The sequence below is a fragment of the Diabrotica virgifera genome, chromosome 9, assembly GCF_917563875.1.
Source record: "Diabrotica virgifera virgifera chromosome 9, PGI_DIABVI_V3a".
Taxonomy (NCBI): Eukaryota; Metazoa; Arthropoda; class Insecta; order Coleoptera; family Chrysomelidae; genus Diabrotica; species Diabrotica virgifera.
The window spans coordinates 180,157,012-180,179,121 of record NC_065451.1 but is presented as its reverse complement, the minus strand read 5'-3'; the positions used below and the strand labels follow the sequence as shown (position 1 = coordinate 180,179,121).

The 22,110-nt window shown below is 37.1% G+C and overlaps 1 protein-coding gene across 7 annotated transcripts in view; it reads right to left on the bottom strand.

Moving 5' to 3' along the window:
• Positions 1–976: 976 nt before the first annotated feature.
• The window catches only part of LOC126892158 (phospholipid-transporting ATPase ABCA3-like), a 296,181-nt gene continuing 275,047 nt past the window's right edge, over positions 977–22,110 (bottom strand). For all 7 annotated transcript variants that reach the window (XM_050661624.1, XM_050661627.1, XM_050661621.1 and 4 more), the window contains 2 exons: positions 5,872–6,320; positions 977–1,141 (listed from right to left, as the gene is read on the bottom strand). In XM_050661624.1, the coding sequence (XP_050517581.1) occupies positions 1,079–1,141; positions 5,872–6,320 (512 nt within the window). In that variant the 3' untranslated portion in view covers positions 977–1,078. The remainder of the gene's footprint in view (positions 1,142–5,871; positions 6,321–22,110) is intronic.

Below are 22,110 nucleotides of genomic sequence, written 5' to 3'. Positions count from 1 at the left end.
ATGTTAAAGTAAAAAGTTCTACTCGCAGATTTGGCCGCTAATTGTTTATTAATTGTTTAAACAATAACAATTGTTTTGTATAAATAATTTTAAAAATATCGTTGAATTCATTATTTTACTTTGATCAAATATGTTTCTATTTTGTTTTTGGTTATGCTGAATCCGAATATGGCATTACAATTTGAAAATTCTTATACAGAAGCTCTTATACAGTATGTTTGTGTAGCTAGGTACCACATGGAAAACTTTTTTATTATCAATTTTACGAAAAAAAGTTTTTCTTCATTAAATACTCTACCTGGTCTAGAATCTAAGATACTACCAAAAGATATCAAACTTTTTTAGTTTTATACGAGGTATGTAAATAATATGAATTTTTCTCTATATGAAGAGTTAAGTGCCTTTATTATTCACAATATTTTAATTAGAAGGATGTAATTGAACACTGAAACATGCGTTTTAATTCCAAACAACGTTTCTTGATAACAATTTTTCGATATTGTGAATTATAAAGGTACTTTACTTTTGAGTGAAATTCATATTTTTTCACATACCTCGTATAAAATTACTGAAATTTTATATTTGATGGCTGCATCTTAGATTACATACAATGCAGAGTATTTTATGAGGAATAAATTTTTTTCGTAAGACTGATAATAAAAAAGTTATCAATAGGTTCCAAGTTACGCAGACATACTGTATAAGAACTAAATAGGATATAGATATAAATATAAATATAGATAGGATATTTTTTCTAAAGGTTATTGAGAAAAAATTAGCTCACAACCTTTCAATCCACATAAACTTTACAGATAAAATATGAGAAATGCATATGATATCGTACCACTTCCAGTGCTCTGGGTAGCAATGAAAGAATAAGGAATAAACAAAAAATATATAGAACCAGTAGTACACTAGCTCTTCAAGAGAACTCTTCAAATAGAGTAGAGTAAAAAACTTTCATAAAAATAATAAATATTTAATAAATAGTATATTTTGTAAATTTTTTTATCTTACATAATACAAAAAATATATACATTAGTTTTATTTATGTTTTATTTATATTTCAATTATTATTCTAATTCTTCTTCTTAACATCGTCACCTTCTGGATTTTGGTGTTTTGTAAACGTTAGGAATACCTAAAACACAACAGATACGAAAATGTTAATAAAAAATTAAATCGACAATTTTTTATAAAATTTTTGAAGCTCGGCTCGCAAAAACAAACCTGCTTGAGCTCGAACCTCAGCTCGTCAAACGAGCCGAACCTCGAGCCAAGCCAAGCTAAGTTCGAGCTTGTGACCATCCCTTATCTTCAAAAATAATGGTTACAACAATAGACACCACTACATCCTTAAGATTCATCCATGGTAAATACCAAATCAAAAGCAATAGGATTAAAAATAAATCAAGCAATAACTAAATATCTAACCAACGAATATCTAGATATAAATGGAAATATAACTCTAGACAAAAATAATATAGAAAAAGTTGAGTCGTATATACAGAGTGAGTTTTATGTATGGAAACACTCAATTATTTCCAAAACGGCTTGGACAATTTTTATAGATTTTGGTAGGAAGGGGTTTTCTAATGCGGCCGATATTATAGTGCTAATTACATTGTTGTCATATTTTCCGTTTTTCTGGAAATCTAATGAACTTTCTTATTTCAAATAGAACACCCTGTATATTTTTTGCGTTTTGTAGTCCTTAAGAAATACTGTTTATTTTTCATGTTATATTCTCTATAGCTAAATGCCATAATTTCGGAGTTATTGCTACATTTATTTTCAAAAAAATTTTAAATAAATTATAAAAATTAATTTGTTGGCCCAAGTAAACACTATTTTAGGTTGTTTGGATCATTGGGAACAAAAAATAACTTTTGTAATTTTTCTCTAAAATTAATCGTTTCCGAGCTATAAACAATTTAAAACTGAAAAAATCGGATATAGACGATTTTTTAGGTTTCAAGAACACAAGTAAAAAATATAATTTTTGAAATTACAAAGTACCTAAATTCAAGCCCAACTCTTCTTCTAATAGTTTGCCATAATATTTTTTGCCTCATTTTATTCTATAATATTGCTTTTTAATTTTTAACGAAGTGCATATGGGGGAGGACAGGCGATCGGGCTGCATTAACAACTAAAAAACAATGTTTTAAAATGAAACAATCTCAAATTACTTATAGTCTGGGCTGATTATCGGAGAATAGGCCATTTTTGGAAAAAGTTATTTACCAGCAATCTTATTGCTGGAATCGAATCTTATGATTGTATATATTATTAATATAGATATGCAAAGTCCGCAGATAGTGTGCTACTTTTTTTATAAACAAAATGGCGCCCGAAAATCGTGTTTTTTTTCAATTTTTGCTCTATAACTCCAAAGATTTTAACTTTATACCAAAAACATCCAAATAAAAATTCACCGCAATTACATTCTGCATAGAGACGTATTTTTCCGATTTACTTCGACGAAAACTTTCCCCGGAAAAAGCGGATTTTTCCAACAAAATCTTTAATTTTCAACTAAACTTTTAGATAAGTAGTTGTTAATAAATAATTAAATAACTTGGTAACGTAAAAGCCCTTTCCATATGTATTATAATTCCAGAAGCCTATGGAAATCGCGTGAACAGTTTAGCAACAATTGAAATGTGAATTAAAAATTTACGGTCACTATAATAACCACAATAATTATGATGCATAAGAATAGCTATGATTTTTTCATAAAAAGACACTATACCTATCTAATGTACTTTACAGAATTGAAATTGGACTATTTAAGCGGCCTCAGGAATATTTTAAAATTATAAACAATTTTTTGGCTTATAAACAAATAGAATATCTCGGGAAATATTAAACTAAATTAAATTGTGAAAACGGCATTCGAAAGACAGTGGCAGGACGCTTCTTTTAAAAGAAAAAATGTTTAATTATGACGAGTCGTTCCTGAGATACAACGGGCCAAATTTGACCGAAATTTATGGCAAAGATATAAACAATAGGATCATAATTTTCAAACTATCACATTTTTATTTTTGTCCTCTTTCTCCACACTAATTTTCATATCTTTAAAATCCTCATAAGATATATTATTATAATAAAAACTATCGATAATACGTGTGAAAATTGCCAAAAATAGTAAAATTCCAATCAAAAATTAGGTTGGAGAAAATGTAACCCTCAAAGTTCAAAATCGGTATACGTTAAAAAAATGCATTTCTCGGCTTCCCATAGAGCAATTTCCTTCATTCTTTTTTTGTTCCCAAATAACTCGAGTAGCGCCATCGAACTAACGTATTATTAAATGTCAAACTTGCTTTTGTTTTGTTTTATTAAATTTATTTATTTATTATAACACAATATTTTAATTTGTTTAAATAAAAATTGTTTAAATAATTAAAATTACAGCTTTCAAATGCGAATATTTATGTTTTTAACTTTAAAAGGTACACTACTTGTAGTAAGTTTATCTAAAAAAAAGCTGACAACTGGAAAAAATATGTAATTTTCTGTTCTTATAAATAAATTAATCTATTATAACAAAACAAAAGCAAGTTTGACATTTAATAATGCGTTAGTTCGATGGCTCTACTCCAGTTATTAGGGAACAAAAAAAGAATGAAGGAAATTGCTCCATGGGAAGCCGAGAAAATGCATTTTGTTAACGTATACCGATTTTGAACTTTGAGGGTTACATTTTCTCCAACCTAATTTTTGATTGGAATTTTGCTATTTTTGGCAATTTTCACACGTATTATCGATAGTTTTTATTATAATAATATATGTTATGAGGATTTTAAAGATATGAAAATTGGTGAGGAGAAAGAGGACAAAAATAAAAAGGTGATGGTTTGAAAATTATGATCCTATTGTCTATATCTTTGCCGTCAATTCCGGTCAACTTTGACCGGTTGTATCTCAGGAACCACTCGTCATAATTAAACGTTTTTTCTTTAAAAAAGCGTCCTGCCGCTGTCTTTCGAATACCGTTTTCACAATTTAATTTAGTTTAATATTTCCCAAGATATTCTATTTGTTTATAAGCCAAAAAATTGTTTATAATTTTAAAATATTCCTGAGGCCGCTTAGATAGTCCAATTTCAATTCTGTATAGTATATTAGATAGGTATAATGTCTTTTTATGAAAAAATCGTTGTTATTATTATGCATCATAATTATTTTCGTTATTATAGCGACCGTAAATTTTTAATTAACATTTTAATTGTTGCTAAACTGTTCATTCAATTTCCATAGACTTCTGGAATTATAATATATATAGAAATGTCTTTGACGTTACCAAGTTATTTAATTATTGATGAACAACTACTTATCTAAAAGTTTAGTTGAAAATTAAAGATTTGTTTGGAAAAACCCGCTTTTTCCGGGAAAAGTTTTCGTCGAAGTAAATCGGAAAAAACACGTCTCTATGCAGAATTTAATTGTGGTGAATTTTTATTTGAGTGTTTTTGGTCTAAAGTTAAAACCTTTGGAGTTATAGAGCAAAAATTGAAAAAAAAACACGATTTTCGGGCGCCATTTTGTTTATAAAAAAGTATAGCACACTATCTGCGGACTTTGCATATCTATATTATTAATACATACAATAATAAGATTCGATTTCAGCAATAAAATTGCTGGTAAATAACTTTTCCTTGTATTTTGCTAATTAGCCCAGAGTATTATCGATATCTGATAAAATAAGGCTTGAGCTTGAATTTGGGTAATTCGCAGTTTTAAAAATAACATTGTTAATTTGTGTTCTTGAACCTTGAAAATCGTCATCATTCGATTTTTTTCAGTTTTAAATTGTTTATAACTCGAAAACGATTAATTTTAGAGAAAAATCATAAAAGATCTTTTTTGTTCCCAATGACCCAAATAACCTAAAATAGTGTTTACCCGGGCCAAAAAAACTGATTTTTATAATTTGTTTAAATTTATTTTTTTAAATAAATGTAGCAATAACTCCGTAATTCTGGCAATTAGGCATAGAGAATATAACATGAAAAATAATCAGTATTTCTTAAGGAATTCAAAACGCAAGAAATATACAGGGTATTCCATTTGAAATAAGAAAGTTCATTAGATTTCCAGAAAAACGGAAAATATGACAACAATGTAATTAGCACTATAATATCGGCTGCATTAGCAAACCCCTACCTACAAAAATTTATAAAAATCGTGAAGTCGTTTTCGAGATAATTGAGTGTTTCCATATATAAAAGTCACTCTGATTTGGGACAAAAAATGGAACTGTCAAAGCTTAACCTAAAGGCTGATTTAATGTTTCTTAGCATGGGCAGCATTTGTTCGATTACAAACAGTATTTAAATCAAACTTGCCAAACACTTTAAAGGCAAAAACGTTCGATCGGTACCTGTTGCCAGTTCTGACATACGGAACCGAAACTTGGGCTTTTAACAACAGCATAGTCCACAAACTTCAAGTGACTCAGAGAGCTATGGAACGGAGAATGCTCCACATTAAGCTCAGTGATCGCAAGTCCAATGACGAGATAAGAAGGCGATCAAAAGTAACAGATGTGATCCAGAAGGTTGCAGTATTAAAATGGAACTGGGCAGGACACATAGGAAGGATGGAAGACAACCGTTGGACAAAGCGAATTCTCTAGTAGCGACCAAGGGCAAGCAAAGAAGTAGAGACAGACCTCAAACAAGATGGACTGATGACATCAAGCGAATTGCTGAGCACGAATGGATGCAAAAAACAGCAAACAGAAATGAATGGATACACCTAAGGAAGGCTTACATCCGACAATGAATGGAATAGCTGTTGACGATGATGATGATGAAAAAATAATAACTCAATGGAAAAAAGAGGAAAGATAGTTCTTACCTGTTCTAGACTACTTTGTCCCAAAGAATAGTCTTCAATATTCAGATCACTTCGCTTAGCTCTTTCTAATATACCAAACATAGTGGACCATGCCATGGAAGTGTCGGTTATATAATAATACAATAGTTCTTGATGTTTCTCTCTAAGATGAGCATAAGGAAATTTATCTTTGATATACTTCTCCAGTGACTCTGTATCTGCATGTACCAGACCACCGCTCTCTGGCAATTTCTTTAGTTTTATGGTTAAGGTGTATCCCTCCGCAAATTTGTTTTTAAGATGCTGTGTGGATCCAAGACACTTGAAATTGCCGTTCACCATAATGGCTATTCGAGTGCACAAGGCTTCACATTCTTCCATGCTGTGAGAAGTTAGAACGATGCACTTGCCGTTGTCTCGAATTTTGCATAATGAATCCCACAGGTAACGTTTCGTTGCTGGATCCATACCTGTAATGAAAGGGGAAATATTAGCTGGTAGGTAAATAATTAATTGTTTAAACTTTGTAAGATTGTATTCCTTCGACCTTGTGACAATAACATAGTTTTATCGTCTACTAGAGTACGCCAATAAATTAAGTAAAACGTGTTTTTGTACCGTCTCGGACGAAGTAAAAGTTGAAACGAAAAGCTTAGCTGATTATTATTCTTGGAGCGTTGATCGAAGAATAATAAACAACAACGAGATATAAGAGGTGAGTTATCTCGACAATTTTCCTCCGTCGGTTTGGTGCGTTGAACTAATCCGACGGTTTTTACTTTTACCTATCCTTATACGAGCGGTGATCGTATTTCCCAATATGTCTTTTCCCCTGGCGAGTTGAGTGAGATTTCCTCTCCTTATACGTCCATTTCATATTAATAAAAGTAATCCCTAATCCACGCGATCGTCAATATTATCCATACATAGTGATGTGAGTCGAGAATATTTTCAAACGAATATTCGCGAACATTGGAAAGTTTTCGAGAATATTCGCCTATAAAAAATGGAAATATTCTCCTGACCGCGAATAAACTTTCAATGGAAAATTCTCGAGAATATTTTCGAGAACTTTCGAGAATGTTTCCGAGAATATTTCCGAGAACTTTCCACAATATTTGCGAGAACTTTTGAGAATATAAATCATTTACATTAGGCATTCAGTGTGATGGCTGGTCAAATATAAGAAACCAATCTGTTATTAACTTTAAGGGCGTTTAGACGCCGCGATACATGCGAGCAATTTATTGTGACGATAAATTACTACGATTTATTGATTTTTATAAAGCTGTTTAGAAGCTGCGATATATTGTCGCGATTGATTATAAACTAAAACAACTCGATCGTTACAATAAATTGATGCAATCCGATAGGTACCAACTTAAATCCAATTCAAATAAATCGCTGCGATGTACCGTTTACACACAACGATAAATTGAAACAACCCGATTGACATCGATAAATTGCACGGATTTATCGCTGTGTCTAAACGCTGCCTTATTAACTGAAACAACTCGAGCATTACAATAAATTGATGCAATCCGATACCAACTCCAATCCCTCAATTCCTATAAATCGCTGCAATGTACAGTTTACACTCAACTATAAATTGAAACAACTCGATTTATATCGATAAATTGCTGCGATTTATAGCGGTGTCTAAACGCGGCTTTACAACACCTGAACCAGTAATGTGTATATGTACTTAACACTTTTTACAGATTGTGAAAGGCACACAGCTGAATATTTTTCACAAGAAATAATAAATATTATAATATAAAGGAAGACGTCCCAGAAATATTTTGTAGGATTGTTACAGACAATGCAGCACCAATGGATCATTTTGCCAACCAAAGGCAAAATGGTCGATAAAAAAACAAATATAATTTTATTGAAGCATATTCCTGTGTTTCTCATACATTAAATTTGTTGATATCTGATTTGATGAACCTACATTCTCTTAAAAATGTTGAGGCATGTTGTAAAGAAATTGTTAAAAAGGTAACTAATTCCCACAGATCTCTTGCCCGATTTAATACAATCTAGCTTCAAAACTACAATAAAGTTATATCATTAACACTTCCTGTAAAAACTAGATCGGGTTCAATCCTTAATTGTAAAATAGTCTTATTGTGTTTGAAAGAGCTTTACAAAAATGCTTATGGTCATAAAGGAAGAAAATTTAAAGTTTTCACGGAATTTTAAATAAAACTGTTTGGATGATGAAATATTTTGAATAAAGTTGCAAACAGTAGCAGTTGTGCTAAACCCGTTGTCCTATAAGGTAATTGTGCTAAACCCGTTGTGCTAAACCCGTTGTAGGTGAGCGACGGAAAACGACGCGACGCGATGCGATGCGATGATATACGATGCGACCAGTAATTCACGCGACGTATGGCTTATGTAACGTCGCATCACGTCGCTTTCCGCTCAACCCAGGACAAACGAGACGATGTCAATTCATTCCTATTCTTAAGTATGGCGAATTATACGGCAGTGTTACTAGAAAATTCATATATTTTAAATACTTAGCTTTAAAAAAATTCCATAAACGAAGAAGAAAGACAACAAATATCATATATTTAGAGCAAAATAAATTTGGAGAGTTTCATCATATATATTCGAAATTAAGAAATGATCCACGTTGGTTTAAAGTGAAGAGTGTTTGTGGCTTATTACCAAGCACTTTCGATTATATTATTGCAGCTGTTAAACCCAGTATTCAACTGTCAATAAGTAATTTTCAAAAACCAATTTCTATTGAAGAGAGACTGTTACTGACTTTAAGGTATATGGTGGACACTATATATATGGACACTATATATTATAGTTACTATTAGTTTTCATTTATTTAATAAACTATTGCGTAGCCTCATTTGAATTGAAAAAAGCGATGATGCTTGACGAAGTCTGGGATGATAATGATGATTGTGGTTGTGTCTCGAATTTCACTAATTCATTCAAAAGCACCATTTCTTGTATGTTTATCCGAAACAGAAGTTTATTTAGTGGCCGCAATTTTTTTAAATATATAGACTTTAACCAATTCAGATAATCATCATCGTGAACGTCCATGTCCTTCTGTAACAACTCAATTTTCTCTATTTCAATATTCATAAACACTTCTGAAAACACTGCGTCGTGTCTAGTCGCTAACAAAACAAATTCGCACTTCGTCGCGTCTTGTCGTAGACTGATTAACCCGAAAACGTAGGCCACACACAAATACAACCATTACTTGATATTTTCCCGTCGCGTCGCGTCGTGTGGCGTTGTCGTGTTTGTCGTTCACCTAGGACAACGGGTTTACACCAATAATAATTGGAAAATGGATTACTTTATTGGAAGGAAATATGTTTAAAATATCCCAGGTTGTCGAGGCATTTAAGGACAGCAAATATTTTTACTGAGAATATTCCATTACTTCCAATCAGTAAGCCCGAGGAAAAGGAATGTTTATATCTAAATTAGAAAAAAAATGGCAGTGAAGTCTGTGCACTATGCTGCAAACTTACTTGATTATTTTAACAGGACAAAGCATCACTGGTAAAGAGCATATATATTAGCTAAGCAGTGTATAGACAAAATATTAACCAACCATCCCAAGTTTATTGACAAAAAAGAAAACATTTTTATAGAACTAACATAAAATGGACATACAACATACATACAATACACACTAACATACAATAGACTAACAAGAAAGAATACAATATTTCCATAAGTTTCCGAAAGTTTCCAATATTCCCGGAAAGTTTAAACTTTCCGGCGTTTGACTCTTCCCGGAAATTTTACATCACTATCCATACATGTACAAAACATCGTCACATCGACCCGAACCGAAAGCTCGATGCGTAGATTGTAAATATATTTTCTTAACGAAATTACCGAGTAATTAAGGCTAATTATCTTATCTTTTATATGTTTTGAATCTAAATAAAAATGTCTTAAAAAGCGAACCATTTACTTCGACTGAATTTTGTTACCCGGAGCATCAAATACAACGACTACGTTACAACCTTCAATAAAGTATCAAGTTCCAGTGGCTATAATAAGTTTTTATTTTCTGAATTCACCAACCAGTTGTCTCGACCTATTAAATTCCTACACAAATAGAAGCAAGAAAGCATCAATAATGTTAAAAACTGTTGCAGACAACTAGAAATCTGGTAAAGCTTCAAGGCCAGTTAAAACTCACATGCACAACTCCGCTCGTTCACAACATAGGTAAGTATACAAATCTGTTGTGACATATACAAATGGCTACTATCGGGATTTGTTCGCCTACCTAAACTAACAACCTCAAATACTGTAATGACTAGTTTGATTAGTTTAATACGACAGAGAGAAGACAATAACCATAAGTATTAGTAAGAAGCGTAAAGCAGGCCCGGACTGGGCCGCCGGCCCACCGGCCCGCGGGCCGGTGCGCCTTTTGCCTTCGTTAGTATCTATCCATTAAAAAAATTAAACGCTGAAAATTTTTTTTTAACCTTTACATAAAGCTTAGGCCTCTACCATTCCCCTAAAAACTGTTTTTACTTAATGAAGAAACAGAAACTGCTAGAGAAACTTACATAATGAAGCCAAGTGGGTACAACAAATTATAACTTGTACCAGGTATCAGATAATCAAATAGCACATATACGACGCGCGGCGCACTCGAAGACCATTTTTACGATTCGGGCGCCTTTCGTAGGTATCAATATCCGTTGTTTCTATTGTAATACATAGCTTAGAAAAAAATTTTTTAACCTTTACATAAAGCTTAGGCGGCTACCATTCCCCTAAAAACTGTTTTTACTTAATGAAGAAACAGGTACTTGTACCAGGTATCAGATAATCAAATAGCACATATACGACGCTCGGCGCCCTCGTAGACAATTTTTACGATTCGGGCGCCTTTCGTAGGAATCAATAATTTCCGCTGTTTCTCTTATAATAAATAGCTTAGATACGACTCACTGCGCCCTTGAAGACTATTTTTAGATTCCTTTGCCTTTTGTAGGTATCAATATCCGCTGTCGCTGTCTCTATTATAATAAATAGCTTAGATACGACGTGCGGCGCCCTCGAAGACCGTTTTTAGATTCTGGCGCCTTTTGTAGATATCAATATTCGCTGTTTATATTATAATAAATAGCTTAGATTTGACGCGCGGCGCCTTTGAAGATCATTTTTAGATTCTGGCGCCTTTTGTAAGAATCAATATCCGCTGTTTCTAGTATAATAGGTAAATAGCTTAGATACGAAGCGCGGCGCCCTCTAAGATAATTATTACGATTCGGGCGCCTTTCGCAGGTTTAAATTCTAGCTGTGTTTCTATTATAATACATAGCTTAGATTCGACGCGCGGCGCCCTCGAATATAATTTTTACGATTCGGGCACCTTTCGTAGGTACCTACCAATTTCCGCTGTTTCTATTATAAAAATGGTCTTCGAGGGAGCTGCGCGTCGCATCTAAGCCATTTACTTATCTGATACTTGATACAAACAGTGTTACATCCCACAATTGGCCTATAATAGACAGGTGTAGTTTTCTGCGTTCCATAACTACATTATACATATAGGATTGTTGCGCCCCAGAACCCTAAAAAATGAAGCCATTTGGTACAACAAAATACAAATTGTCAACATATTATCAGATATTAGATTGTTGCGCCCCAGAATCCTAAATAATGAAGCCATTGGGTATAACAAAATACAACTTGTCAACTTATATCAGGTGTTAGATACCTAATCAAATAGCTTAGATGCGACGCGCGGCGCCCTCGAAGACCAATTTTACGATTCAGACGCCTTTCGTAGGTATCAATATCGGCTCTTTCTATTATAATATAAGATTGTTACATCTCACAATTGGCCTAAAATATGTGAGTGCAGTCTTCTGCGCTCCATAACTACATTATACAGATAGGATTGTAGCGCCCTAGAATCCGATGTGTTAGATTTTCTACTGCCGGTATATATCCGAGCCTGTCTCAGGATTTCTTCCTTTTTGACATCACTGTCTATATTAAATATGTCCACCTGGTCCTGCGATAGCCCCGGATGTTCTCTAATACGTTTTCCTCCATGCGGGCCACGCTTATCTTCTTCAGCTGCTCGGGCTGTTCTTTCCGTCCCACTTCGAAGTTTAGGTCCCTGTACCTAATCTTCTTAGCGCTTTTGACACCAATTTTACTCTTCCTCGTATCTGCACTGTCTTTATTTAGCTTTAGCAACTCAGCGTAGAAGTTTCCACCTCCCTTCACTGTCATCTTCTGCGTCACCACGTTCATACTCCTCCAGCGCGAGGTGGAGGTCCATACCCATAAAGGTGACTTAGGGACGCCTCTCTGGTCGCCAGTGTCTCCATGTCTTCCCTCGATAATTTAGAAATAATTGCCAGTAGTCTCTTGTCCCCTTCCATTTCCGTCACACCGTTCTCTACAGGGATCATGAAAATAGTCTGACGATTTCCCCGGTTATCTTTTTCCTGACTCTACCTTGTAATTGTGATCATAGAATTAAATTGGAGGTATCTCTCTTGGTCTGTATGTACCTACTGCACATACTACCAGTTTCGATTTTTCCTGATCAGGTCGTGGGACCTTTCCTAGACCCCCTCACATAGAAGTACAGATTCCAAGACTATTACAAAGTCGCCTGGAGATTTATTTCCTCTTCTCGGTTTGACGACCGTAAAGTAAAGTAATCTTCTTCCCATTCGAATTTATAATGTTAATTTTTTCAAAGCCTCTTTCCCTTGAGTTCAGCACCGTTGCGATCATTTGTATTTTTCTTTTACTAAGTTATTCGGGAAAGCACTCTGTGTGTCTGGGAAAGTCCATTTGTGTGTATACGCTTGCCGCCTCTTAGTCGTTTTTTTTTTTTCTTCCGGAAGCCGTCCGTGCATGCACCCCGGTGGCACTGCAGCTTTTCAGCTTATTGTGCTTCCTTCCATTTGTTCTCATGACATCCAATCCAATAATGCAGTGCCCTTCACTAGCCTGTAAAGGTCCATTGGGTTAGTGCCATACACTGTCGGACTTGGTTTGCAGTCTCCATATATTGCTTGTCTCTTACGATCCAGCGCCTCGCAATCGCACAATAAATGTCTGACTGTCTCGGTCTCTCTATTGCATAGTCTGCAGCTGAGATCTCCGTTATATAGTCCTATCGTGTGTAGGTGTCCTTTTACTGGAAAGTGTCCAGTTAAGAAACCTGTAATAATTTTGAGCTGATTCCTGTTCATTTTGAACAGTTCTTCAGCTCTTTTTGCGCATGTCTGAGGTATAAATCTCTTCGCATGCTTTTGCGTGGGAATTTCTTCCCAGTATTCTTTGTGCTGTCTTCGTATCCAGCCTCTTAATCGGTCTCTGATTGTGCTTTTGGGCACTCCCAGTGCCGGTTCTGGACCGAAGTATCCTGTTGCTGATCCTCGTCTAGCAAGTTCGTCAGCTTTTTCATTACCAGCGATCCCTTGATGTCCAGGCACCCAAATGGGTTTTACCTCATTATGTTCCGCCAGGGTGTCAAGTTCTTCGCGGCATTCCCATACAAGCCTTGAGGTTATCCTTGGGTTCTTTAAAACCCTCAAGGCCGCTTGGCTGTCTGAACAGATATTGATTCTCTTATTAGTATAAGTCCTCAATCTGTTTATCCGTGCACAGTGCAGGATTGCATATACCTCCGCCTGAAATACAGAGGTATATTCTCCTAGTGGGATGGAACCGTTATAGTTCCTATCCTCACTATATACTCCTGATCCCGAACCATCTTCTGTCTTGGACCCATCTGTATACCAGGTGTGGCCCTCATACTTCAGATGTCTGCCAGGATCTTCCCATACCTCTCTGGAGTGTATTTCCACCTGAAAAGGTATTTCCATTTTATATTTGGGGATACAATGGTCTGTTATCATCTCCCATATTGGATCCCCGCATATATCATTGATGCTGCAGTGTCCTTTGCCTACTGCAATTTTGCTTTGATTACCCTGCAGTCTATGTAACCCCATCCTTGCCTCGCCCTTCACTGTGATGTGTAAGGGAGGAAGGTCTAGTAAGGCTTCCATTGCTGCAGTTGGTGTGCCTCTCATTGCTCCTGTTATGCTGAGACAGACAAGCCTTTGTATCTTGCCTAACTTCTCTATAGCATTTCTCTGTTGCACCTTTGGCCACCAGACCAATGCTGCATACGTTATTGTGGGCTTTACCATCATGTTGTATATCCAATACATCATGTCCGGTTTAAGTCCCCATGTTCTGCCATGTGTGCGTCTGGTCACCATTAAAGTGGCCATCGCTCTTTTGGTTATTCGTTCCAGGTGTTGATTCCAGGTAAGCCTTGAGTCTATTATGACTCCGAGATATTTTACCTCCCTCTCCACCTTTAGGGAGATCCCCATGAGATTCACAGGTCCTATTCCCTCTAATTTTGTCCTTCTGGTGAAGGCTACTATTTTGGATTTGTGAGGGCTTACGGACAATCCTACCTCACTTGTCCATTTTGATACTACATTCAGGGCCTGTTGCATGTTATCCCTGACAGTTGTATTGAACTTGCCCTGAGCCAGAATGACAAAATCATCTGCATAGCCCAGGACATTATATTTTTTCCTGTTGAGCGTTCCAATCAGTCCGTCCATAACCAGATTCCACACTAACGGAGATAATACACCTCCCTGTGGGCATCCTCTGGCAACCCGTGCTGACATGGTCTCGCCCATCAGTGTCGAATATACCACGCGGCTTTTAAGCATGCATTCTATCCACCTGCAGCTTATTTCATCCACTCCTTTCAGCCGGATAGCCTTTGTGATTGCATCGAATGAGGTGTTGTTGAAGGCTCCCTCTATGTCGAGAAAGGCTCCCAACATCACCTCTTTGTTTTCCAGAACATACTCCACCCTCCGTACTAGATGGTGCAGTGCTGTTTCTGTTGATACACCTGGCCTATATGCATATTGGTCTTGTTCTATTGGTCTTTCAACCAATATTCCATCCCTAATATGTCTATCTATCAGTTTTTCCAATGTCTTTAGTACAAAGGACATCAGACTTATTGGTCTAAGGGACTTCGCAGTCATACGTCCACCCTTACCAGGCTTAGGTATGAATGCTACCCTTGTCGACCTCCAAGCAACCGGTACATACCCCAGCGCAATACTTGCACGAAGTATTGTACACATTTGCTTGTACATTGCTTCTGTACCTTTTTGCAAAAGTACAGGATAAATCCCGTCCGTTCCCGGTGATTTATATGGTTTAAATGAACTTACTGCCCATTTTATTTTGTCTGGTGTCACCATCTCTTTTGCAGCTCTCCAGCTTCCCCTATTTCCATATTTCATGGTAACTGGTCCTTCTTGCTGTAGAACTTCTGGTGTCATCATTCTGGTGACCGACCCAGGGAAGTGAACATTGAAGAGTTCCCTCAGCGTCTCTTCATTGGTCTGTGTGTAATCGCCTGACTCCATTTGGAGCGTGGCGATATTGCTCTTAGGTTCTTTCGAGAGAACCTTTTGGAGTCTAGCCACTACTGCAGTCTGTTCTATCTCCTCGCAGTGCTTCCTCCATGATTCTCTTTTGGCTTTCCGTAGAGCCTTGTTATATTCAGTCAGAGCTTTGCGATATTCGCTCCACTCGCCCGATCTCTTGGCAGAATTGAATTCTTTTCTCGCATCTCTCCTTCTTTTAGCAAGTTCATTGTTCCACCAGGGCACTTTCCTGTTGGAGCTCCTCACTGTTACGGGACAGTTATCTTTATATGCTTCTATGACTATATCCTGAAATTGTTCAATAGGCATATCTAGCTCTATTGTGTTCCTTATCCTCTTTATAGCCCCACGAAAACTATATGTCAGGTCTTCTTGATACGCTTCCCAATCAGTTTTCCTGGGGTTTCGATAAGTCTCTGTTTCGTGCTCATAGCCCGTTATTTCAAAGTATATGTGTCTGTGGTCTGAGAAACTCGCCTCATCAGACACATGCCAGTTCCTAACGATGCTGCTTGCAAATGCAGTCGCCATCGTTATATCGATAACCTCCTTCCTATTAGCAGTCACAAAGGTAGGTTTGTTGCCTACATTTAGTATGTCTAAATTATATTCCATAATAAATTGTAGTAAGTGCTCACCTCTTTCGTTGTTTCCGGTGCTCCCCCAGCTGATGTGATGTGAGTTGGAGTCACAACCGATGATTATCTGTGATCCTTTGCCTCTGCAGTCTCTCATCAGCTCCTCCAATTCCCTTGGTGGTGGTGGGTTAGGATCATCATAGGGCAGATAGGCTGATCCGAGTATTATCTCCTTCATCCTACCTCCCTCTGTAACTTTTAGTATTACTGCTGTTAGATCCCTAGAACAGAAATTAGTTAACGGCAGTACCTTAATGTTGCTTTTAGCTATTATGCAGGTTCTTGGTACTTCAGCGGATCTACTGTAAATAAGTTCTCCACTTATTCCTGAGAGACCTTTTATTTTATCCTGGTTTACCCAGGGTTCTTGGATGAGAGCAACATCAAACCTTTCCATCGCCACAGCAAGTTCTGCCGAAGCTGCCTTACTGTGTTGAAGGTTGGCTTGGATCACTCTCACCTTTGTCATCTCCATCTGTCTCCCGCACGATCTTGAATGCTACCCTTCCCATCCTATAAAAGGCCTTGAGTTGGGTCTGCTTCAAAGCCCTAAAGGAGACCTTGTCGATCGAGTACGCAAGGATTTCTCCTTGCCCCTCGACCTTCTGGCTTTTCAGTGTCCAGTCTGTCGTATTGAGCCCTGCATTCTGCTTGCCCAAGCGACTCCTGAACACTTTTTCGCTTATGCCGGTCTCAGGCACGTGCACAAGCACAATCGGTCTTCTCAAGTCCTTGGATTCGATCAACTTCAAATCCGCCGACTCCCAGAGATCCCGAAGCTCTCGTACCGTCCCCTCCAGCCAAGATTTGGTAGGCTCATTCGCGCAGTAGATCCACAGAATCCCCGCGCTGAATGTAGTTCTTAGGAACTGCAGTGGATTCTGACTTCCGCCGGGTGCCTTATCCACTGCCTCTTCCAGTTTTGTTCGAACCAGTTCTGCTTGTTCCTGGTTCAGTTTTACCTCAGGATGACGTCTGTCTACCACCGCCATCCTCAGTTTGTCTGTCACTTCGCCGTAAGTGCCAGTCTGCGTTTTACTGCCCCTTACCTCTTTAGCGCTAGCAACTGTGCCAGTCTGCGTATTACCGCTCCTGGTCGCGTTGTTAGCTGCTTGTTTCGTAATTCCCTTCGGTCTTTTGGCCTCGGGGTTTTTTGTTGGGGTCGAGTTGTCAGACCGGGTCCTTTTCACTCCCGTGGTCTGGTCCCTTTTCCCCTTTTGGCTTTTGGTCTTATGTGGGTTCTCTTTAACCCACGTCCCAGCAGCTATTTTTCGGCTTTCTTAAGCCTCAGTTTTTGAGCCCCAGATAGCTTTTTTGTCCCGAGACTTAGTTTCTCGAGGCTTGTCTCTAGCTGGTCAGCTTCAATACCTCTCTCCTCGGCATGGTCTGCTGTTTCCACAGCTCCCTTGTCCGTGTGTTCTATATGGTCTGCTGCTCCCGCAGCTTCCATTCTTGTTTCTTCGGAGAGGTCGCCCATTTCTGAGTCCCTCTCCGCTTGTTTAATGTTTCTCTTTGGTTCCACGATTGTTCCCACGAGTAGGGTCGAAATAAATGTCGAGTACGGCAGTGCGCCCTTACCGCACCAAGGCTATATTCCCCTAGAGTTCGCCATCTCTCTAGGGCATCGCTTCAGATACACTTTACTCCCTGTACCATGCATCCCGTTGGCACGATGGTGTTACACCTTAGGATTGGGAGGATGGATCATTTGGCGTTACCCAGGGTGCACCACGTGGAGGCGATCCAACGCTACACCCCCTCTTAGTCGTTACTTCCTCACCGCTTTTCTCCACTATTCTATTTCGATTCTCAATGCTGCCGAGGGCGACTTCTCTGAAAGTGCCCTCCATGTCTTCGGTGGACAGTGGTCTTCCTTAGTTTAAGGACAGCGAGAGACGGTTCCCCAAGGAAGGAAGACGATCAGAGGAAACACCAAGAAAACGATGGAACGACAACTTACTAGAGGCACATTGAAAAAACAGACAGTCATGTCTATACAAAAAGAAAAAGATGTCTTTGGTGACTCTTTTAAAGTTTTTTACCTCATTCTTGATTTCGACTTTTGTGTTCTTATGGTCGGACATTAGTTTCACTAAATTATTTGTAACTCTGGTAAGTTTATTCATTGCTCTTACCATAGCCGTTATGTCGGAGCTCTACTCCTTCTCTCTAGATCTTTTCTCCCCAAGTGAGGAGCTCCTTTGCAAGGTTGCCTCCGCTGGAAGATCCGTTTTGTTCAGGTCCCTTCCCCTGACCGGAATTCTTCCAACAGATCCCCTTTTTCCGAAGTCTCCTTTCTCTTTTCTTCTTCGCTAAGTACTTTCCCTTTGTTCCCTTCACTACTGATGAATACCATATTATCATCTCATTCATAGCTTGATCCAGCTTGCATCACCACCGGCGACTCGCTCCATTGTCCCTTTCTTTTGTTTTATTTTTTCCTGCGTGATTAAATACTTATTCATATAGTTCCCATGAGTAGGGGCGAATTATGCTGTCCCATGAGTAGGGGCTTGAATTTCAAAGGGTTTCGTCAGTTCTCCGAGGGCTTCGTTTGGGGCCGTCTGATCTAGGTCATTCACCACTCAGGCACGGATCGTCTGACACCGTGTGGTTGCGGATATTTTATCTAGATTTACTCTTCTATTATATGGAGTGTTAGAGCGCTCTAAAAATTTGAAAAAATTCAAAAAGTGGCTTATATTGAACACCAATCATGATTTTTGTTAAATGTTTTTGAACCAGTAGATTCCTCTGTAGAAGCAGTTAAAAAATTACTCAAACTTTTTAAAAATTTGTTTTAAGTCTCCAGAGAGCGCCAAAAAATGTAACGGAGTAAAAGGGATACTGGGAAACTGAAGCTATATTTTTATGGCATCTTAATATAATTTACTATTTCCAATAAAAATAGTAAATTACTTTATGGATTTAAATTAAAATAAACTTAAAAAAATCACAAGTAATATTTATGTTAGGATTTGAAAAAAGTTTCATGTAAAGAAGGTGGAGGGGGGGTTTGGCGGCTTTGTTTAGATATTAGGTTGGCGCCTTTTTTAGGATTTGGGTTGGCGCCTTTTTTATGAGCCAGTCCGGCCCTGGCGTAAAGTTATAACAAGGATCCAGAAAAAAAATGAAGATTCGAACAAGTGGATAAAATGAAATACTTAGCAGTCTGGATTACTAATCTGTATGATCTGATCATGTTAGAAAATCGTATGCTTTAATTAGTGGCTTGAAACAAGAAGTGCTTGAGTCACACTTATTTTTAATAAATTCCGGAGCTAGTACTAAGAGCAGCGACAGCAGTGTACATTTGAACAGAACTACTGAAAGTAAATCCATCAAAATTGCTAGTAGTATAGGCAGTTGACATTGATTTTTTGGGAACTACCGTCACCAATATAAAAGAAACTTTCAGCAAATTAGAGATAGAGGCAAAAACCTGTCTTAATGCCAATGAAGACAAAAAGAAATACGTGCATTAATCGATAAAAAAGCCGAGATGAAATAATGCAAAATTTAACAATAAATTCAGGCAGCACACAGATTATGTATAGCCTTCACAGCACTATTATATCCAAGAGCCCAACAAGATCAAAAATGAGCATATGAAAAACAGTGCTTAGACCGGTTCTCATGTATGGGTGTGAGACGTGGATGCTGACAAAAGCAAAGAAAACTCAGATGTATTGAGAGAATAATCCCCACATAGATCTTTGGACTCTATTACGACCCAAGTATTATCCAACACTGAACGAGAACAAATGCCGAGGTCAAACAGATATAGGGCTAGTGAAAGAGCGCCAGAGAATAAATCCCAATGTTTAAGACCCTGTCCATGTGCTCCCTAATAACTCCCCTATCAAGTTAAGTTGGGAGGAAGCTACGACAGGTTGAAGACCTTTATTCATCTACGAATGAGATGGAGAGGTAAAATATGGTAAGATTTAAGAACAATGGGGCTAACCACTGACTCAACTATCATGGACGACCGTTCGAAATAGAAGCTGGTTGTGTATCAGCCAGGACCCACCTGGGTCCTGGCTGATACACAACTACGGTCTACGAGAAGAAAAATTTTATATCCACTCTATTCTCTTTACTCTCTTAAATCTAGAAGCTTTTAAAATGTAGAATGTGTAGAAGACTTTTAAAAATACCATAGACAGATTATACTAGACATGAAATGGTATTACTCAGATTGGGAAAAAAAAAAAATTGATCACCATTAAATGAAGAAAGACATATTTGGGGCACACACTTATAATGTGTAAGTATGACTTACACATTTAAACCGATTATAAAGGGTAGACTTTAAGGAAAACGGGGTTCTGGTAGATAACAAACATCCTGGAAAATATTCGCGGTAAGATTAGATCAACCTAACCTAAAAATAAAATTTAAAAAACGTTAAGAAAAGCAGAAAGTGGAGACGTATTGCAATGTTTATAGCCAACCTTTATTACTGGAGCAGGCACAAGAAAAAGACTGATATATTATGTACGGCAGTGATTCTCAACCTGTGGGGCGTGCCCCCCTAGGGGGGCGCGCTTTTAGCAATGGGGAGACGTGAAAATATAAAAAAAAAACACATAAAACATTAACTAATTTACTAAAATCAAAGCAAAACAAAATTCTGACAAACAAAAAAATAAAATACCCATGAACAAGGAGCTATACATAGTTATGAGCACTGAATACTAAATCAACAAATTTAGTGTAAATTAGTGACTTCCTTGGGCCTGTTTTGCAGAGCAAATCTTATCGACACAGGGTGTAATATCAGAAATAGACGCTCTTAGTTCTTTCTCTATATTTAGCTGCGATCTATATTTGGTCTTTAAAGCAGCCATCGCGGAAAATCCTGTTTCGCAAAGGTAGGATGGTGAAAACTCATCATTTACCCCTGTCCAAAATTCAAAGATGGATGTAATATTAAACCGTTTCTTGATTTCGGCATTTGCTCTGAAGTCTATGAAGGTTTCTTCTTCTGCAGTAGAGAGCTCTTCGGGTGTAATTTGAAACGGATTCCCGACCCACTCATAACTATTAGGTACGTATTAATAGGTCGTCGGCAAAAAAGTATTTTTAAAATTTTTTTTCAGCATTGCTAAATGATTTTCAATGGTTACAAAAACAACTTTCACGTGTTGTTCTTCAACCTGGTAAGTTTTAAAACATTCATCCACATATTATCCATATTTCTAGGTTTTTTGCTTTAAATTTCTGCTCCAAAATTTCAATTTTCTACAGAAAGCGTTAACTTTATCATTCGTATCAAATATAAATAATATGTGTATTGGCCCCTTGAAGTTGTAGGTTCAAAATATTTAGTTTCTCGAATATATCAACCAAGTAACTCAATTTCATCAAAAATAAACTATCGTGAAACATCTTGGCTTGCGGCCTTTTTTCTTCTTCTAGAAAAAATGGCGATTTCATGTCTTAATTTAAAACACGTTGTAAAAATTTCCCACGTAATAACCAGCTTGCCTCACAATAAAATAATAATGCTGAATGTACCGCATCCATGTCTTTGCAAAGTACAGAAAATATTCTAGTTTTCAAAGGTCTCATTTTTATGTAGATAATTAACTATTGTTACAACCGTAGTTAGCACAATATTCAAGCCAGAGCTTCTCTGTTGATCATACAGTGTCTCTATTTTTGCTTCATTTATATAACCATTTAACATAGCAAATAATGCAAGCGACTTTGCTATCAATTCTATTGGTTTGCAGAAAAGTAGTTCTACTACTGATCTGCCATCACAAAATCGAACGTAGGCAATACAATGAGCATATTTATTGCTACTGTTGCCTCATCAAGCTGAATCGAAAACAGCTTTTCACGCAACTTCCTGATAAGCTGATCCTGTACATATTCAGCTATATCACCAATTCGGCGGGCAACAGTATCATTTGATAGAGGTAAAAACTCCAATTTTTTAGCAAAATTATCTCCAAACACAGTTTTTACAATTTTGATTGCAGTTGGTAATATAAGATCTTCACCAATAGTGTTAGGCTTTTTAGATCTGGCTATTTAATATCAGACTTTATAAGAGGCAAGTAAAGCTATTTCATTCACAGTCAAAGTTTTTATTAAAACTAATTTTTGCTTTTCACGCCATTTTA